The sequence below is a fragment of the Rutilus rutilus genome (assembly GCF_951802725.1).
Source record: "Rutilus rutilus genome assembly, chromosome: 16".
In the NCBI taxonomy this organism is placed as follows: Eukaryota; Metazoa; Chordata; class Actinopteri; order Cypriniformes; family Leuciscidae; genus Rutilus; species Rutilus rutilus.
The window spans coordinates 1,953,225-1,973,882 of record NC_140224.1 but is presented as its reverse complement, the minus strand read 5'-3'; the positions used below and the strand labels follow the sequence as shown (position 1 = coordinate 1,973,882).

The window sequence follows — 20,658 nt, the reverse complement described above, 5'->3', positions numbered from 1 at the left end:
CACTGATTCATTCAGGAAAGAAAAAAGTAATTGTCTTTATAAGTGAGTCACTGAATCATTCACTCAGACAATTTGTTCAAAACTCTGATTCATTCAAGAACAGAACAAGTAATTGCCTTTATGAGTGAGTCATTGAATCATTCACTCATGCAATTTAGTCAAAACACTGAGTGATTCAAGAACAAAACAAGTAATTGCCTTTATGAGTGAGTCTTTGAATCATTCACTCATGCAATTTACTCAAAACACAAATTCATTCAGGAATGAAACAAGTAATGTCTTTATAAGTGAGTCACTGAATCATTCACTCTGCAATTTGTTCAAAACACTGATTCATTCAAGAATGAAACAAGTAATGGCCTTTATGAGTGAGTCATTGAATCATTCACTCAGACAATTTGTTCAAAACACTGATTCATTCAAGAACGAAAAAAGTAATGGCCTTTATGAGTGAGTCACTGAATCATTCACTCTGCAATTTGTTCAAAACACTGATTCATTCAAGAATGAAACAAGTAATGTCTTTATAAGTGAGTCACTGAATCATTCACTCTGCAATTTGTTCAAAACACTGATTCATTCAAGAATGAAACAAGTAATGTCTTTATAAGTGAGACACTGAATCATTCACTCTGCAATTTGTTCAAAACACTGATTCATTCAAGAATGAAACAAGTAATGGCCTTTATGAGTGAGTCATTGAATCATTCACTCAGGCAATTTACAATTTAATATCAGTTTACATTTCCAAACATTCTTTTTGCCATTAATTGTAATTGGGGATATTAACATGCCTAAGACTTTTGCACAGTACTGTATGAAAAATTATTTAAAAAAAAAAGACCTGTAAACTCCACAATTTTCACTGTCCATCTAAAAACCGACCTTAAATGAACCCTGTCCGAAATTCATTGACCCAAGCAGTCCGAACACAAAGACACTTTGTCCAGTCCTCTAGATTAGTTCACATAAATGATGAAATACTGAGCTTGTGAAGCTCTTTGCCCTTGGCTGTATTGAAGTAATGGAAGAGCTGGAATGATGCACCGCTGTCTCAGAACGACAAATCCTTCATCTGTTCATGTCATCTGTCTGTAGTGCTCTTAGAATTACTCTGAAAATACAAGCCCTGAGGAGCTTCAATAGATAATGATGGATTCTTCTTATTGATATAAAAGAAAAGAGACACACACACGGCCTATTTTATTGCCAGCTGGAACAAATTAGGGCTTTGTTGCTTCATAAAAGAAAAATATAAGACTTTAGCGTTTGTATGTAAGGCCAAAGAAAATAAAGACAGAGTCTGCCATCTTTTCATTTTAGGAACCAGTTGATTTTACTTAAAGTCCCCCTGTAGTCAATAATTGTACCCTTTAAAACTCATCTTTGATCACCAAAATGACATATTTAAACGTTTTTTTTTTTTCTTAAAATATCTTGAATGTAACTCGACACCCTTGCCTCATTTAATATTCGCGGTTCTATGAATATGCAAATGAGCCCCGCCTCCACTCACTCAGCTCAGAGATCCACTGGTTGACGATCACACGTTGATCTGATTGGTTACAAGGTAGTTTGTGACGTCAGAAACACCAGCGATTTCAAAGCGTGTGTTTGAGACTGTCTTTGGTTCACTGCAGTTTTAAGGAGGAAATACTCAGCAATGGTGTCGACTTATGAATTTACACATGCTTTGTCTTAAAGCACATTAAAAACACCACATAAACACATAAACAACATTAAACGCTGGATTTCCACCACAGGGCGACTTTAAATGAGTGCAATTTAGGATTGCCTTTAAATAATAATCGACCATGAATTCTGACGCTGATGTAAATGCATGCATATACACTATGGAATAATTTCTTTTTATTAATGTTTAAAAGAAGTCTCATGAGACTTTATTTCGATATTTCACTTTAAATACACCTGAATTATTCCAACCTTTTGACAGGTAGTGCATATGCATGAATGCATGTATATTTAATATTCTCCACTCACCCTGAAGTCTATACCAACTGTTGAGATGAAGCTCCCAGCCAGAAATGCTCCATCTTTAAAGCGAACCAACAGACAGGTTTTCCCCACGCCAGAGTCACCGACCAGCATCACCTGGAGAAAAACACATGATGAAGCATGCAATATATCCCATCATCCCTCCCTCGTCTTCCCTGCCTCTTATTCTATTAAGAGACAAACATCCTCTCATCCTTCCATCAGTGTCAATCAAACCATGTCTGTTTCCCTGCAGCACTTAGAAAGACTCTTTCAAGGCCGTAAAGATTAAAGACAGGAACATCGGAGAGGTTTGCTTGCAGAGGGAATGGATTTTGCTTTGTTAAAGCTATAAAACATAAAATGTTGCCTTCTCTGATCTTCATTTCAAAATAAACTCACTGTTTTATTTAGATTCCCTTCAGACCTGTTAAAACTTGAGTTAAAAAGAAGTGCACTTGATGTGTACTTCAAATTCTAAAGTTTCTTTCTTTCTTTTTTTAAACTACTTGCACATAATATAACATTAATGAAATAAAGGCCACTTAAAGAGAATACACTTTCGGGACTGTTTCTTAACATGCTTTTAAAAAGTGCATGTACATTTTTTTTATTTTAAAGTATTTTAAATCACGTTTTGTCATGCTTTAAAGAAGTACAAACCTTGACGTGTTGACATGCTAAAGCACATGTAAAGTACCTGAAGTGTGTTATTTGATATGAAATTTAAAGTTAAGTTACTAAATTGCAACATCATTACAAATGTGTAATTAGAAAAATATTCTGCCATAACAGAAGTGGCATTAAAGTATATTTCAGTTTTATTTATAAATGTGTGTCGGAACACTTTAACCATTTCAAAGACAATAGAATTAATTATTAAATTAATGTACATGTAAAGAATTACTTAAGTCCCACTTAAGTGAGTCGAAAAGGCACTCTTAAGTTCAACTTATTGCATTTTATATCAATTTAAACTTTAATACATTTTCATTTAATCATAAATAACATGCAATTAAGTGTCTGAAAATACTGCATTCAGTTCACACTTAAGTATATTATTTCCATAATAAGTACTATTTTAAAAGTATGCTAAACGTTTTAAAGGTTCATTAAAGGATGAAGCTTCTTAAATTATAATTTTTCACAAATAGCATTGGTTTATTTTATAGACTGTAAAAATATATATATATATATAAAAAAAGGTTTATTTATTTTAGTAATATTTACACCAATGCTGAATGATATGCAGGAGTAGAAAGCAGGTTAGAAATGCTTGTTTAAACGCATGGATCTGCAGGATCAGTTTGGGAAATCGGGAGTTGCACAGCTATTCCTGTGCTTTTGCACTGTCCACTCGTGACTGGTGATGTTCCTGATTGCATTTGATGCAATTTGATGAATAAGCAAGACTATATATATGATTCATCATCAGGGAATGATTATATAAATGCATTATTCACCAGATCAGAACTGTCTTCCACACCAAAAGTCACTTAAACATTTAAGCCTAAATATGTAAAGCTCAAAACTCCTGATTATTCAGACTGGAGAAAGCCGAATCGGTCGGTGTGAATGCTTGTAACTGAGCATGCTAGAGTCCGGCTGGATAACTCAGTTTCTGTGCTCTGGCTTATCTGTATTGACACAGCTGTTCAATTAGAGGCTCAACTCCAGTCAAACAGAGCGCAAAATCCCCATCCACATGGGACAGCTGGATAGTATTTCATTGTTTTTAATTGCCGTGGCATAAAGGCCACAAACTCATTGCATAGTAAATCTCCACACAATCATTTGAGCTATGAAATATACATTTTATAACACAGCAGCCATGTTTATGCTGGCAAAATATTTCCAATCACATATGCATGCACATGTATGGCAAGCCATTTTAACATTTAATAATTGGCTTATCTATTTATGAAAAAAAATAATAATAATCAAGTGGAACAATTTATTGAACAAAATATAAGAAAAGAAAAAAAAGACAAAAAATGCTTTTTTTGAGTATCATATACATCATGGCTCATATAGTATGATTTAGTGGGAAATTGGAGGAAAAAACTGCTCAATTTTATTCAGAGACTCAAACTGAGCAAAAATAAGCAATTTGCTTCAGATGCTGATATTTCTATGGACAAAAAGTGATGATATTCTGATGCTTGTAATGTAAATCAATGAGAGTTTTTTTTAACAATATAGCAGATACTGACATAAAATGCCAACAAACATCTATATCAGCCAATAATATGTCTTAGTAAGATATTTAAATGATTAGTTTATGATCAAACCTCTGTAGTTTTAAAACATAATGCAATGCAATACAATGTTTGAGAGATGAACAAATAAACCTTCTAAAAGCCTGATGATCATATTCACACTCATGATTTCTATAATAAATGATTCAAGCAGCTTCAGTCCAGTAAAGTGTTTTTCTTGAAATATTACTGATAATATAAAGGTTATTCTTAAGATTACGTCAACAAAATTCAGGATGAAGAGCCTCAGAAGCCCAGTTAAGTTACCTCAAATTAGTTACCAATTAAATGGATCCTTGATACAATTGAGATGTAATGAATGAGAACTAGTCATAAGATACTAATTATAATTGGAATAATAGAACTAGTGAAATTCAAATATACTAGTAGGCACTGAAATTATTTAATTAATTAATTAAATTAATTACTTAGTAGTAGCCTAAATATTAAAATAAATAAATTTGGTTACTAATAGGCTAATATAATAATAAAACAAAAAGAATAAATGTGTAAGCGGCTTGCCATACTGCATGATGTTCGCGTTGTTGAAATGAGCTCGTCTTGTACCTTGAAGGCGATGTCGTAGAACTCTCCACTGTTGCTGAGAGAGGGTCTGCTGGGATACACCACTCCGTTGGACTGGGTCAGGACTTTCTTTCCCTTCTCTTTATCGCTGATGGGAGATGAGCTCGGAGAATTTGAACTCCCCTTTCCTTTCACCGCTTTTTTCCTCGACATTATTAGAATAATTATTCCCCGTGTGAACGTACGATGAGTAATTTATAAAGCACGCTCTATGCAGCAACCAGGTTACTTTTCCCGATGTGTTTGTCTTAGCAAGCGTGAATGAACTTTTCGGCAATAAGCGAGCGCATGACTTCGGGTTTGCGTCAAATAATGAGTGCGCGCGGTGCACCTGCTTCTGTGGTCCAGAAATGTGCAAAGAAAAAACGTCTCAGCCTCCTAAATGCACTTGTGCTGATGCTCCGTCAGTATGAAAGGGAAAATTCACCTCACTCCTTTAAGCGGAGTAGTAGTGCACGCGCGTTGTCAACAATCAGTGAAGCGCGCGAGCGCTCAGTCTCCACTTGTGTGAATACAAAACCCTCTTAAAGGCGCAGTCTTATTTTGAACGTACATCAGGATTGGTTATAGCTAGGAGGTTGGATTGACAAAGAATGAACTCGAAGATATCAGTAGGAATTAAAAATAAATAAATAAATTCAGCTTATTAGAATAGGCTACTAAAAATGACAGCATTTTACAAGCTTTACATTAATATGGAAGCTTGTTTATGTCGTTGATTTGTTCTTTATTGTGTCATTGTTATAAATAACAACGAAATAACATCAGAGAATCTTACAATATCAGTGCAAACTTTGTACCAGACAACAGAGACATAGATACGATTGTGCATGTGAAAAAATATAATGCAAATTGTGAGATGTAATTACTGCAGCAATGCATTCTCCAATTACCAACTATTGCAGTTGTGTAGAAAAAGTAGTGTAGTGTATATGTGTTGGACTGGGTGTAAATTGAAGGAATGTTCGTTCAACAGTCTAACTACACTGGGATAAAAACTGCGAGCCAGTCTAGTAGTCATGGAATGAAAAATAAAATAAAACTCTATAAACTCTCTAAAATATAATTGATGTAACTCAGAATTTAAACTGAGAATTGCTGAATAAAAAGGTAAATTACCTTTAATGGAAGCCTCTCATTAAGAAACCAGAACTAGATCCAAATGAATTAGCACAGACCCATTTCAAATCTTCCATTTATGTCTAAAATACTAGAAAAAGTTGTGTCCGCTCAATTGTGCTTCTTCCTACAAAAAAAATTATAATAATTGATATCTATGAAAAATTTCAGTCTGGATTCAGGCCCAATCAATGCACAGAAACTGCACTGGTTAAAATGACAAATGACTTACTTCTGGCTGTATCTCAATACTAGTTTTACTTAATTTAGTGCTGCGTTCGACACTATAGATCATAAAATACTCTTCGACTACAAAATTGCACTGGTATTCATGGACAGGCATTAAGGTGGTTTAGACTGTACCTATCAGACCGTATTTTGTCTATTTAAACGTGGAAAAATACGAGATATTGTCAGTAAATAATGGAGTGACACAAGGATCTGTGCTCGGCCCTCTGCTATTCTTAATACATATGCTTTACATATTGTAATTTTCTTCAATTAAATTCAGATAAGACTGAGGTATTACTTATTGGACCAAAAACCCTGTACACAGAATCTCTTGCGTTTAAAAGGATGTACCACTTCATCCTTTACGGTTAAAGACCTGGGTGTTATATTAGACAACTTGTCCTTCGAAAATCATACTTCATATGTTATGAATATGTTCTTCCAACTCAGAAACATCGCTGAGCTACGGAACATGCTAACAGTTTTTTGATGCAGAAAAGTTAGCATGACGTCTAGACTACATTACTGTAATGCATTGCTAGCTGGTTATCCAACATCCGCAATAAACAAGCTACTAGGTTCTTACTAGGTCAAGAAAATATGATCATATAACAACAATTTTATCATCTCTATACTGGTTACCTATTAACTTCCGTATCAATTACTATACTAACACCTTACCAACCACCTAGCAACACCCTAGCAACCACCCAGGATACCCTCGCAACACCATACCAATCTCCCAGAATACCCTAGCAACCACCTAGCAACTACCCAGAACACCTTACCAACCACCTAGCAACACCCTAGCAACCACCCAGGATACCCTAGCAACCACCTAGCAACACCATACCAACCACCCAGAATACCCTAGCAACCACCTAGCAACCACCCAGAACACCTTAGCAACACACTAGAAACACCCTAGCAACCGTGCCGTCTTCTGTCTTTAGGAAATGTACATTACTATACTGGCCAATAAGGGAGACCTAGAAATATTTTTTGACCTAAAAACAGAGGGAAGTTGGCTCATTTTTCAGATCAAGCTCTAGGTCATTTCAATAGTACAGTATGCTACTATTAATGTGAAAGGAACCAGAAAAATAACAAGATATTTATGTTGCAACATCTTGGCTGGAATTTGCTGTAAATTGGGCCCGACTTTATGCCGACAGTCTAAAGTCTGACTCGTTATTCAAGTGACTCATGTGTGGAAAATATAACACCAGTTTTTCATCACAGACCCTTACATAATCTTCATATATAGCCACTAGTGACTCACATGACTTAAAATAACTCTCAATTGTAATAAGAAATATTCCTTAAAAAAGCGATTATCTGCAGCTTAAGATTTCCGGATGATCGGCTTCTGTCATGAAATGCATGGAGTTCACTGAAGGACAATCCCACAAAGGTCATTTTTAGCCACACCTGTCACTCGGATCAGTTGCTATAGTTACGTTGTAATTGATTTCTTCCTTTCTCAGGCTCAGTCTAACATATCAAACTTAACCTACAGGTAACGCCATCTCTGTTTTATGGAGACACACTGTCACTTCCCGATATAATGAGTGGTCTTGAGCCCTTCGCTGCTAATAAAGGATCTGTCCAGTGGATTTAACTGCTCAACCCACTGGGAATGAGGAGGATAATGAGCAGAAACACATGCTGACCAGTTTAGAGACTGTGGACACCAGAGCTCTCTCTAACACTAGGTCATTATCACTGTCTGCGCTTTACAACCGATCCAGAAAAGATGCTATATCTGCTTCAGAAGGATTATATTATATTATATTATATTATATTATATTATATTATATTATATTATATTATATTATATTATATTATATTATATACTGAGACTGTCAGACACCAGCCCTCTCTCTAACACTGGATCATTATCACTGTCTGCGCTTTACAACCGGCTCTTATTCTGGAAGATTTGATGATCCAGAAAGATGCTATACCTATTATATTATATTATATTATATTATATTATATTATATCAGGGGTTCTAGTCCTCGAGGGCCACTTTCCTGCAGAGTTTATCTCCAACCCTAATCAAACACACCTGAACCAGCTAGTTAAGCTCTTCAGGATTACGAGAGAGCTACAGGCAGGAGAGTTTGATCAAGGTTGGAGCTAAACTCTGCAGGAAAGTGGCCCTCGAGGACTAGGATTGAGAACCCCTGTACTATATATTTAAAGAGCAGTTGTTCTTCCATATCTTATCCATATCCTAATCTAGATCTAGAAAGGATGCAGCTCTCTTCAGGAGAGGTCATGTCATGTCATGTAAGTTATGTCATGTTATGTTATGTCATGTTATGTCATGTGAGTTATGTCATGTCATGTCATGTTATGTTATATGTCATGTAAGTTGTCATGTCATGTCGTTATATGTCATGTTATGTCATGTAAGTTATGTTATGTCATGTTATGTATGTTACGTTATGCTATGATGTTATATGTTGTTGTCACGTTATGTTATATTGTGTGTTGTTTTGTGTTATGTCATGTTATGTTGATGTTGTTACGTTATATTGTGTTTCGTTATGTTGTGTTATGCATCATGTGTTGTGTATGTTATGTTGTGTGTTATGTTGTTTTGTTATGTCATGTAATGGCTTGTGTTATGTTGATGTTATGTTGTGTATTTCGTTATGTTACGTTATGTTGTGTTATGTAATGTTATGTTGTGTATCTTGTCATGTTATGTGTTGTGAGTTATGTTGTGTATGTTATGTTATGTCATGTGTTGTCATGTTGTGTTATGTTATATGTTGTTATATTGTGTGTTATGTTACATTACGTTATGTTACATTACGTTACATCACAATTACATTGTGTTTTGTTATGTTACGTTATTTTATGTTGTGTGTTATGTTATGTTGTGTTGTGTGTTATGTTATGTTATGTTGTGTTGTGTGTTATGTTATGTTGTGTGTTGTAATATGTTGTGTGGTCATTTTATGTATTGTTATGTTGTGTCTTGTTATGTGTTGTGTATGTTATGTTATGTTATGATGTTATGTCATGGCATCTAATGTTATATGTTTAATGTGTCATGTCACGTCACGTCATGTCATGTCATGTTGTGTTATATATAATGCATTTAAAGAGCAGTTGTTCTTCCATATCTTATCCATATTCTAATCTAGATCCAGAAAGGTTGCAGCCTTTCAACTGAAGTTCAAGTGAAGAGGATTACATTACATTACGTTACATATTATATATTATATATTTAAAGACCTTTTGTTTTTACGTGTCTTGTTCATATCTGGTGGAAATGGGCACTTTAAAGCTCTCTCTTGAAATACTAGTTCAATAAATCAATCAATCAATAAAACTTTTGACAGTTTTGCAGTCTGTGTAACAGAAAAATTACAGGAGTAATACACTGAAATTAGGACTGTACATTTAGTTAATTTAGTATAATTTATTTTAAAGTATAATATAATATAGTCTATTATAATTATTCATATTATAGTATCATTTATTAATGCAATGACATATCAACACATTTAATCATGTCCCTGATCCGTATATTCTGTAATAAATTATAATAAACTGACTTTTCTCAGCAAATATTGACACATTAATTAGTATATTATTTTATACTATTCATTTGTTTACCCATTTTATTTGATTGACAGCTCTTCTTTGAAGAGTGCTGCTCTTTTCTCAGCAGAGATGATGTCTGTCAGCGGACTTTAATTTATGTTTCCACGCACTCTGAATATATATATATTCTATTTTCGGTCTGTGCACACATCTATTTTTACACTATTCTTTTTATGCTTGTTTTATCCACTAGTTTCTACCTCAAAGCAACACTGCATCACACACATGAAGCCCATTCTGCATGTACTGTCTGTACTCATTATTCATTTGATAAAGTGTTTGTATATCCAGTGTGTACTGTACTTTGACTCCTTTACACATTTCATAAGCTCTTCCTGAGTGCTCAGCTGGTTTGCATTATTTCATTTAGGGCCCTATTTTAACGATCTGAAACGCAAGTATCAAGCGCGAAACGCAAGTATCTTTGTGGGCGGGTCTCGGGCGCTGTTGCTATTATACCGGCGGGATAAATGACTCTTGCGCCCGACGCAAATCTAAAATGTGTTGGTCTGAAGTCGCTTCATTACTCATAGGTGTGGTTTGGGCGTAACGTGAAATAAACCAATCAGAGCATCATCTCACATTCCCTTTAAGAGCAGGCGTGCTTGTTCCATGGCGGGTTGCTATTATAACGGCGGATTTGCCAGGAGCGGTTCACAGCCGAGGAGACCGACGTTCTCGTCAGGGCCGTAAAACACAGAGTGACATTGGGGATGGAGAAACACACACAAATTAGCTTCGGTTAAACAGGCGTATGATAATTTGGGTAAATGTGTAAGCTAGATTTATGCCTATTTTTTCACATCTTCATGGACACAACAATGATTTCCCTCGTGTGGAATATTTTTCCTTGTAATTATGTATGGTTTGCAAAAATGTGAACTGCTGCGTCTGTGTGTAGATGAGAGAAGTATATGCGCGTTGAGCACACGCTACATTATGGCCAAGCATGCGCCCTTAAAATAGAATCTGAATAACATGTGCAACGTGTCACAGACTTTAGACGAGGTTTCTCCTGGTCAGTGGCGGAATTGTTTTCTGAAACTGCAAAATAGCACCAGGGAACGTTTGCGCCGGAACACGCCTCCTCTTTTCGCTGATCCGCCCCCGGGAGCGCAAGTTCATTCCCTAATTTACTGACGTGCGTCTGTGGAGGGAAAAGTCCGCTGTGCGTCGGGTGCAAAATAGGAATGATACATGCGTCGGTGTACAAAGTCAATTGTGCTGGGTGCAAGATAGAGCCCATAATGTTCAACAGTATCATCGCATGTACAATGTGAATGTAGCGAATCATATTAATATCAGAAACAGGCTGTTTTTATTGGCAGCCGTTGATTGAACACAAAAGAGTCGTCTTAAGAGTCTCGTGTGTGTAGTAATGCTTCTATATGCTGGAGAAACTGTGCAAGCCAAAATGCAAATCATTACCATGTTCCCAAAGTGCATTGTGTAATATTTAGGAGGATCTGTTGACAGAAATGCGATATCATATACATAACTATGTTTTCAGTGGTGTATAAAGACCTTACATAATGAAGCGTTATGTTTTTATTACCTTAAAATGAGCCATTTCTATCTACACTACAGTACACCACGGGTCCCCTTACATCGACATGTTTCTACAGTGGCCCTAAACGGACAAACGCGTTTCGTCACTATGTTATTCTTCATGCAAAGAAGCTAGCTAAAGTCAGCGAACAAAACACTGACACTAATGATGAACAAGTAACAATAATATTCGCAATAGCACATCGTTTTACTGAATAATCAAGTAAACCTAATTTCTTAATTTATCTTTGTAAAGAAACCTCATTGCTTAACTGGCTCTTCTCTGCTGTCTCCAGACGACGACATCACTTCCTGTCGGCCACCGTAACTTCTGTTGGGTGCAGTTCGCAACCTCACCACTAGATGCCGCTAAAATTACACAGTGCAACTTTAAGGATTATTGGAGAGGAATACACATTGCTTTACAAGATATTTTTAAATGTGTAATATAATTTGACAGTAAAACCTTATATTTTGTATATATACCTCAAGAATGGTTAAAAAGAGATACATATTTAATAAATATACTGCTGGTGGCTGTTAAAAACACGAGAGCCCAACCCTAAATGCATGGATGGAAATCGCAATGGACATTCACAAATTAGAGAAGATAACAGCATTTTTAAATCATAAACTGGAACAATTTGCTTTGTGCTGGGAAAAATGGACCAACTATGCAACATCTCAAAGACCTGATTTTATTTTTTAGAAAGACTACACCCACATAGTTATTTTCTTATTTTTTATGTTGTTTTGTAAAAAACAAAAAAAAATGTCTGATGAGTAGATGTTCGGCAAACACGACTGTATTGTGTATGTATGGGCATGTATTTGTATGTTGTGTGCGTATGTTTTTGATATGGAGATATCCGATATATCTGATGTACATCTGATTGAAGTGTAATGTTTATCTCAGCAAAAAAGAAAAGAAAAATAAGTCTCTTTGTCTTTGGCACCGTTTTATCAAGCCCAGATAGGATATACTTCAGTGTGTGACATACAACTGGACGTCCAGATGTCGTGTGTGTGTGTGGAGACGGTTTAATCTGTGTCAGGCAGAGGCCAGTTCCTGGACTGGAAGTAGTTCCTGAGGCCGTCCAGGTTGACGGCGGGGAAGTAAGGTCCGATACGCTTCCTGATCCACCATTTCCCCTGAGCGGCGCTGACACTGCCAGGCCGTGTGAACTTATAGCGGAAATGCTCTCCTCGAATCCACCTGGAACGACAAAGTGCCTTCAACTTCCAAATGCATGTTTTAGCTCATTAAATTCACAATCTACAGAATCAAGAGAACAAACACTCCATTTTATAAAATGTGGAATCCTGTCCTTTCCTTTGTTGAGACTGTTCCTTCACTGGAGATTATGTACACTACATTCCCCGAGTGGCGTATCTGATGGTCAGTGAACTTTACCTGGGTTTCTCTCTGTCCTGGAATGGATTGTGTGCCATTAGGGAAAGAATCGTGGAGTCATTTGCCAACAGTCGACCTGCGATGTGAATCACCCACTCGCTCTGCTCGTACGTCTGAAAGAGACAAAACCAGAGAAATGATCACATGATCACTGTACACCAGAGAAATGATCACATGATCACTGTAAACCAGAGAAATGACCACATGATCACTGTGTCCCAAAACCAGAGAAATGACCACATGATCACTGTGTCCCAAAACCAGAGAAATGATCACATGATCACTGTAAACCAGAGAAATGACCACATGATCACTGTGTCCCAAAACCAGAGAAATGATCACTGTATCTCAAAACCAGAGACATGATCACATGATCACTGTATCCCAAAACCAGAGCTGTTCAGACAAACATCAGTCACTGAAGACTTACAGCACAACTCAAGCATGTTTACAGTACAATAACTACTGTAAGAAACTTCGGTTACACTTTATCTTAAGCTGTCATTGTTACAGTGTATTTATATATTTAAGTACTGAATAATTATAATTAACTACATGTACTTCCTATAGGGTTAGGATTTGGTTGAGGGTTAATTGCATGTAATTATGCATAATTTACTGTTATTAATACGGTAAGTACATGTAACATATGTAACAAGGACACTGTAAAATAAAGTGTTACCAAAGCTTCAATTATATGCTGTTCAAAGGTCGGAAATAAAGGTCGCTTTGGATAAAGGCGTCTGCTAAATGACTAAATGAAATGTAAATGTAAAAATGTCAGAAATAAAGAGACATTCGCTTAAAGATCACAGTTATCAAACTCCATCATCACTGCAGGGAGAAAACGCCCGTTTGCAATGAATAACAGCGATTCAGAAGATTGATGATCTCATTTGTCTGTGCAGCTATCTGTGTGTGTGTGTGTGTGTGTGTGTGTGTGTGTGTGTGTGTGTGTGTGTGTGTGTGTGTGTGTGTGTGTGTGTGTGTGTGTGTGTGTGTGTGTGTGTGTGTGTTACGTAAGGATTATAAATAATCTTAATGCTTTCTATTGACCAGGATTTCTGTACTGGGGTAAATTCATCTCCTGCTGAAGAAATGATTAAAAGAAAGTGACAGCAGTGATTGTGACGAACAAAGACGCCACAATTCAACATTCATACATACACATTAGAACTGAAGAAAAACATAAAATACAATAAAATAGCAAGTTTTTTGGCTTGGAAACTGACAAACATGAAGCACTCTTCTTATCTATATTCATGTTGGTTTCATATAATATGGTTTTGAAAAACTTTTATACCTTTTTTTTTTAGAAAACTTTTAAAAAATGTAATTTGGTGTACAATGTAAAAAGAACATATTTTCCTTACCCCTTAAATGTGTGTGTACACATCCTAATCACTATTTTCAAAAAAAGATTTTTTTTTTTTTTACAGATATCATGATTTATTCATTCATAAATATTATTACATTTGTAGGGAGTCGCACCACATGACATTTTTCACCCCGATCTAACATTTATAAATCATCCAAAAAAAAATAGTTTGAATGAATTTTAATGCAGAAACTACATAGAAGAGTGTGTATGTGTAAACTGCCTTCATAATGTAGTTTTGACATCGATTTCCAGATGTTTAATAACCCAGAGTGGACGTATTTGTAATAATCTGAAACCTCCAAAGCAACTTATATAATGTAAATATTGTGAGGCACGCAAAGTTCACACATTTTGATTGGCACTATAGTTTATGTGTTTATATGGTTTGCAGTCAAAATGAAAGGTTGTTGTGGAACGAGCAGAACTGAAACTTTTAGAGTTTGTGTGTATAGTATTTAAAAGGGTTAAAAGAAACGTAATATTCAGTAATATTTTCGATATAACACAACTGAGTTGATCTGAATAATGAGTGCTTTACAGCAGAATTAGATTTTTTTCTCATATTTAATGAAGTCTGCATTATTGATGCTGTTATTTTCATGTGTATTAATGTGGAGCTGCTTTGAAACAGTGTGTATTGTATAAAGTCTGACCTGACTTGACTTTATAATGTTGTTTAATTTTATTTATCTGTATTTTACATTCTTTCTGAATGTAATAACCAAATGTATCTCTCTCACACACACACACACACACACACACACACTCTCTCTCTCTATCACACACATACTCACTCACTCTCAGACAGACAGACAGACAGACAGACACAGACACACTCAGTCTCAGACAGACACACACAGACACACACACACACACACACACACACACACACACACACACACACACACACACTCACACACAGACACACACACACACACACACACTCTCACACACACTCTCACACACTCACTATATAGTGAAACGCTTCTGGAACAAGAACAAATGTGGGCGGGGCTTGATTGTGTCTGTGGGGAATTGATTGGATGGTTGTGGTTTGCTATTGGCTGATCTTATGTGAGTGACAGGTTATAGCCCCGCCCACATCATCAGAGAAGAGAAGAGATGCTGCAAGAGGAACTTATTCTGATTCAAGATCACCAGGAACATGAATTTTAAAGGGGTCCTATTATGCTTATTTACATTTTCAACTTTCTTTAATGTTCTTTAGTTTCAAAGCACAAAGTCCCTCCGGCATAAATTATTCTCTATATCAGTGTCAGTGTTTCTGAACTCCTGTAACGCCTCCATTGTAGTCTTGAGTTTCTTCCGGGAACGAACACGTCACAATATTCCTTATTATAATAATTAATGCGCAGAATAAAGGGGCAGATCCTGGTTGAGTTAGTTAGTAGTGTGTTAAACTGGCGGTTAAGGGGCGGGACATTTCCCAAACACGCTCGAAGCGCTCGACCAATCACAACACACTGATCCAGTCAACCAATCAGAGCACAGTGTGCTTTTCAGAAGGAGGGGCTTCATAGAGACAGGAAGTAAACAGAGCGTTACTGACAGACTGGGAAGAGAGGAGCCGCAACAATGGAGAATATGAGGAGAATAATCAACATTCAAGCAGGAAAACAACCTCAAGATCAATTCAAAACAAGAATTGTCCATTTTGGATTGATGGTGACTTTAACCTGTAAAGCAGCGAACCACATGAGCCAGTCCAGTCTGTAGTGATACGGTGAGATGAGGCACGGCCTTCTATCCAGAGCTCCAGGTTTGCACAGGAACTCGTACTCTTCCCAGATCACCCCCTCTCCGGTGTGGTTTACGCTCATCGTTCCCTGAAACACCACCTCTGTGCGCTCCTTCGTGATGCTGAGAGAGAGAGAGAGAGAGAGGGTTAGAAGTGCAGCGGCTCTGCCATCTGCTGGTTAATGATGAGGTTTATATTAAAGGTGCTGTATGTAACTTTTTCACTCAACTAAAGCATAATAATACCATAATATAGGGGCTTTCGCACCGAGGATCTATCCACCAGGATGGTTTCCCGAGAACTAATGTTTCCCTTAGAAAATGTTCCTGGTTGCATTCGCAGCGCCAGTAGGAACTCTGAAGTGACGTGAGCCGCGCTTGTTGTTGAGACTTTTATTTTGACGGCGCTGAGAACGCCAGAGCCTGAGCATTCTCCGTTCACTCGTTTACGATCTAACAGTCCTGTCTAATACGTTATTAGATAGAGCTGTTATACATGGAAAGTAGACAGTAATGAAGAGTTATTAGCGTATGGCGTGGGGTTGATGTCCAGTGTTGCTGAGCAGAAATACATAATCATGTTTCTCTTGGTCTCCTCAAAGTTGCGTTGGGTTTTCTCCTCAGCGTAAAGGTTAAGAGGCTATCACAGTTTTCCATGTTCGTAGAGTTAGTTTGTGGAGTAAATATATAGGCTATAATCTGTGTGTTTACACAGCTTTTTTTTAAATGGCGGGTGCTGGTGTTCCGCGTGCGTTCGGCCAATCAGCGAACACTACCGTCACGGATAGTTCCTATAGAGCTGGTTTAGACCGACTCTGAAGTACGAGCAAAATTAGTTCCTCCAAAAGGAGTTCCTAGGACTAAAATCGAACTATGAAAAGGTTCCTCTGGTGCGAAAGCGCCTTATGTTTGCAGATATTTAGGAAACATGCTGAGTTTCTCTGAAATACACTTCTACAGCCAGTTATTTTACTCTGAAATGTGCGTTCTGTGTGGGAATGTGTGTTGTTGTTTTGGTCTGTGTGACTCCGCCCACTGCCAGTTCAGCCAATAGTGTTTCGACACCCCGGGATGCCAGTTTGCAGGAAACGCAGCGTATTGCAGCCAGCAAACAAACTGGGTCAGAGGTCGCAGAATCTACCCAACCTAGAAAGCCTCGGTATCCATCTAAAAATCTCTATGAACAAAAGCATATTAAAACACGGATAAATCAACTTAGGGCCCTTTCACATCTACCTTGTTTGGTACAGATTTTCTGACTTTTCAGTTTGATCCGAATCAAAATTACAGGTGTGAACCCTCCCCCGGACCACGATCCGGACAAAACAGACGAAATTTGATCAGACAAAAAGAGGTAGTCTCGGTCCGGACCAAACAGACGAAAAGAGGTAGTCTCGGTCCGGACCAAACAGACGAAAAGAGGTAGTCTCGGTCCGGACCAAACAGACGAAAAGAGGTAGTCTCGGTCCGGATCAAACTGAACAAAGGTTTGGTTCGTTTCTAGTGTGAACGCATTGTCTGTATGGTTCGGACTTTCAGACCATTTACAGGAAGTTCCGGATGTTCCCGCAGGATTGCTTGCTCTTCTCCTCCTGCCGGCGACGATTAAATGTTCGCACAACGAGGACGTTGATTTGGCGAATGTGAACTAGCCTGGAGTATAGCTGGTGCTGCAGGGAGTAATGCCGTAATAATAACAGTATAGTGCCAACGATATGCGTCTGTTCATTCATTCTTGTCAAAGTTTCCCGCCGAATCGACAACATGCTGACGTCAGACGCACGTCCGTTTACAAACCAATCAATGTCGAGATGCAGCCCACAGAGATGATGACGACAGGACGCAAGTGTGTCATGTAAAGTGCTTTAGTGCGCTCCCATAATTGCAATGTGAAACCAAACCAAAACTTACCAAATGTATAAAATGTATCAAAACATGAACTTTGGTTCAGACCTCCATGACAGTGTGTAAGTCTCCTCTGCTGTCATTGTCAATTGACCTATCGGTAAGCCCCTCCCCCCTTAGTTACTGTTGCTATCTCGGACAAACAAACGGAGTTGCTAACTGTCTTACAATGACAGCTGTCAGTGTGAAAACCTCGTCCTAAGAAGTTTTTGATCAATTTTGGACGCAGAAGGACCACCTCTTGTCAAGTGGGACTTAAATATGCCATGGAGGGATTTGAAAAGATTTTAAAATAAATATGGTGGGTAACAAGATTAATTTGTAAGCGAGGGTTTACAGATCACAATGCAAGCGGGAGAAGCCTAATGTTACGGTCGTCACGATCACAGATCACTGTTTTAGAGCCATCCGGTGTTTCTGACCTACACTGTACATGACGTGAGAACAGTTAGCTATTTCGGTTTGTATGTTAGCATGGACTCACTAACTTTAATTGTAACTTAATGAGAGTATGATAACCAGAAAATAAACGTTTTCGTCTTCATTGGGATTGGGGTTGAATCCTTAGGGAACCAGGTTACTGCGCTCACATTATTGATATTATAAATAAACCGGGCTTCAGTCGTATAGCGCAGATAGTTGGTCCGTTCGCGCAAATCTTATCACACTTTTGAAACGTGCTGGTGAACGCGCGCACAGTACGGTGATTCAAAACATGAAAACCCGGCCATCCTCTCAGGAAACCTGGAATCAGTGTTACAAGTTCCACATGCACATCGTTTTATCATTTTTGTAGTATAAACACCATAAAACCGACGAGAGTTTCAGATCTTCCGATGTTTCTCTATGGTGCTGAAACCTAAAGATGTCCGAGTTCCCCGTGCAACTGATACTCAACTGCCATTGGCTGATCTGCGTCCTAGGGGAGGGGCTTACTGATAGGTCAATTGCGCTCTTCCTGTTGCGTCTCCTCAATCTGGCAACCCGCTAAGCGTCGAGTCTGAGCAGGAGGCGGGAGAAACAACCATCTCCGATATTTTGAATGTGGACTGCAGTACCGATTTCGACCACTAGCTGTGGATTTTACAGACTGCACCTTTAAGCTCGGACAGACACGGATGCGGTACCTGCCGAAGGCTCCGTACGTGTTGACGATCCTCAGCGGATCAAACGAGGTGTTCATCAGCTGTCTGGAGCTCAGCAGGTTCATCACCACCGGGACACTCAGATACGCTATCAGGAGACCCAGAGACACGTTCAGCACACGTCTGATCAACACACCTGAGACGGGAGAGAGAGAGAGAAGAGAGAGAGAGAGAGAGAGAGAGAGAGGGAGAGAGAGAGAGAGAGAGAGAGAGAGGGGAGAGAGGGGGAGAGAGGGGAGAGAGAGAGAGAGAGAGAGGGGGGGGGGGGGAGAGAGAGAGAGGGAGAGAGAGAAAGGAATAGGGAGAGAGAGAGGGGGGGGGGGGTGGGGGGGGAGAGAGAGAGACACTGAGTAACCTACATTTAATCATCCAGGACATATTCAATTGATCAAAAGTGACAGTAAAGACATTTATAATGTTACAAAAAATATATATATTTCAGATAAATGCTGCTCTGTTGAACTTTCTATTCATCAAATAATCCTGGAAAATAAAATGCATCACGGTTTCCTGTTTTCAACACTGATAATAATCATAAATGTTCCTTGAGCATCAAATCCTCATATTAGAGTGATTTGTGAAAGATCATGTGACACTGAAGACTGGAGTAATGATGCTGAAAATTCAGCTTTGATCACAGGAATAAATTACACTTTAACATATATTCACATAGAAAACAGCTGTTTTAAATAAAAATAATTTTTCACAATTTTATTCTGTATTTTTGACCAAAATATTTTTGCGTGTTTTATAGTGTTTTATTATTAGTCTGTTTTTTTTGTTGTTTTTTTTTACAATTTTGCTAATCTGGTTTGATTCTGGTATTTACTGCATTTGTCTTGATTGTACAGCACTTTGGTACAACATTTGTTGTTTTTAATTGTTCTTTATAAATAAACTTCAACTTCAACTTTATGCTTATTAGAACTAAATGTTTATTAGCAGAGCAACAAGCTTATATTAAACTCAATAGAAACAAAACAGATGAAGCAGAGAAGATCCCACAAAACTACAGGCAGTTGACGGCCTCTCGTTCTTTAACCAAACACTGGTAACACTTTATTTTGAGGAGACGTAGTACTCAAATAAGTACTGAGTAATATTAATGAACTACATGTACTTACTATAGAGTTAAGGTTAGTTACTTGTAATTATGCATCATTTACTGTCATTACTATAGTAAGTACATGTAATAACATGCATCTACGTCACCTTAAAGGGGTGGAATAATGCCCTTTTCAGAAGATGTAACATACGTCTCTGATGTCCCCAGAGTGTGTGTGTGAAGTTTTAGCTCAAAATACCCCACAGATATTTTTATATGTTAAAATTGTCACTTGAGGGTGAGCAAAAACGCACAGTTTTTGTGTGTGTCCCTTTAAATGCAAATGAGCTGCTGCTCCCGGCACAGGGGGCGGAACTTCAAGAGCTCGTGTTCTTTTACCTCACACACACATGCACTGAACATTTCAAAAACTTACTTTTAGCCTTTTATGTTTAAACCGGAGTCAGGCAATGATGGAGAGACTCGAGAAGAAGTGACAACATGTGATGTAGAAGCAACAGGACATTTCTGAATGGTTAGTTGATGAATTTATGTATGTGGAGTTATCTTCTAGTCACTGATTGGCATATTCTGTCATGATAATCTATAAATCGTGTTCAGGGGCGGGGTTTATGTAAATTCTAGGGTTG

General features: G+C 37.7%; 2 protein-coding genes across 2 annotated transcripts in view; both read right to left on the bottom strand.

Moving 5' to 3' along the window:
• The window catches only part of rab26 (RAB26, member RAS oncogene family), an 87,358-nt gene extending 82,007 nt beyond the window's left edge, over nt 1-5,351 (bottom strand). Inside the window, exons 1-2 of the mRNA XM_084434755.1 lie at nt 4,821-5,351; nt 2,002-2,112 (exon numbers count right to left, since the gene is read on the bottom strand). Of these exons, the coding sequence (XP_084290881.1) occupies nt 2,002-2,112; nt 4,821-4,991 (282 nt within the window). The 5' untranslated portion in view covers nt 4,992-5,351. The remainder of the gene's footprint in view (nt 1-2,001; nt 2,113-4,820) is intronic.
• A 6,693-nt stretch (nt 5,352-12,044) lies between these two features.
• Nucleotides 12,045-20,658, bottom strand: part of lmf1 (lipase maturation factor 1) — a 43,547-nt gene continuing 34,933 nt past the window's right edge. The window contains exons 8-11 of the mRNA XM_084433582.1: nt 18,946-19,099; nt 15,853-16,036; nt 12,775-12,887; nt 12,045-12,576 (exon numbers count right to left, since the gene is read on the bottom strand). Coding sequence (XP_084289708.1) covers nt 12,402-12,576; nt 12,775-12,887; nt 15,853-16,036; nt 18,946-19,099 — 626 coding nt within the window. The 3' untranslated portion in view covers nt 12,045-12,401. The remainder of the gene's footprint in view (nt 12,577-12,774; nt 12,888-15,852; nt 16,037-18,945; nt 19,100-20,658) is intronic.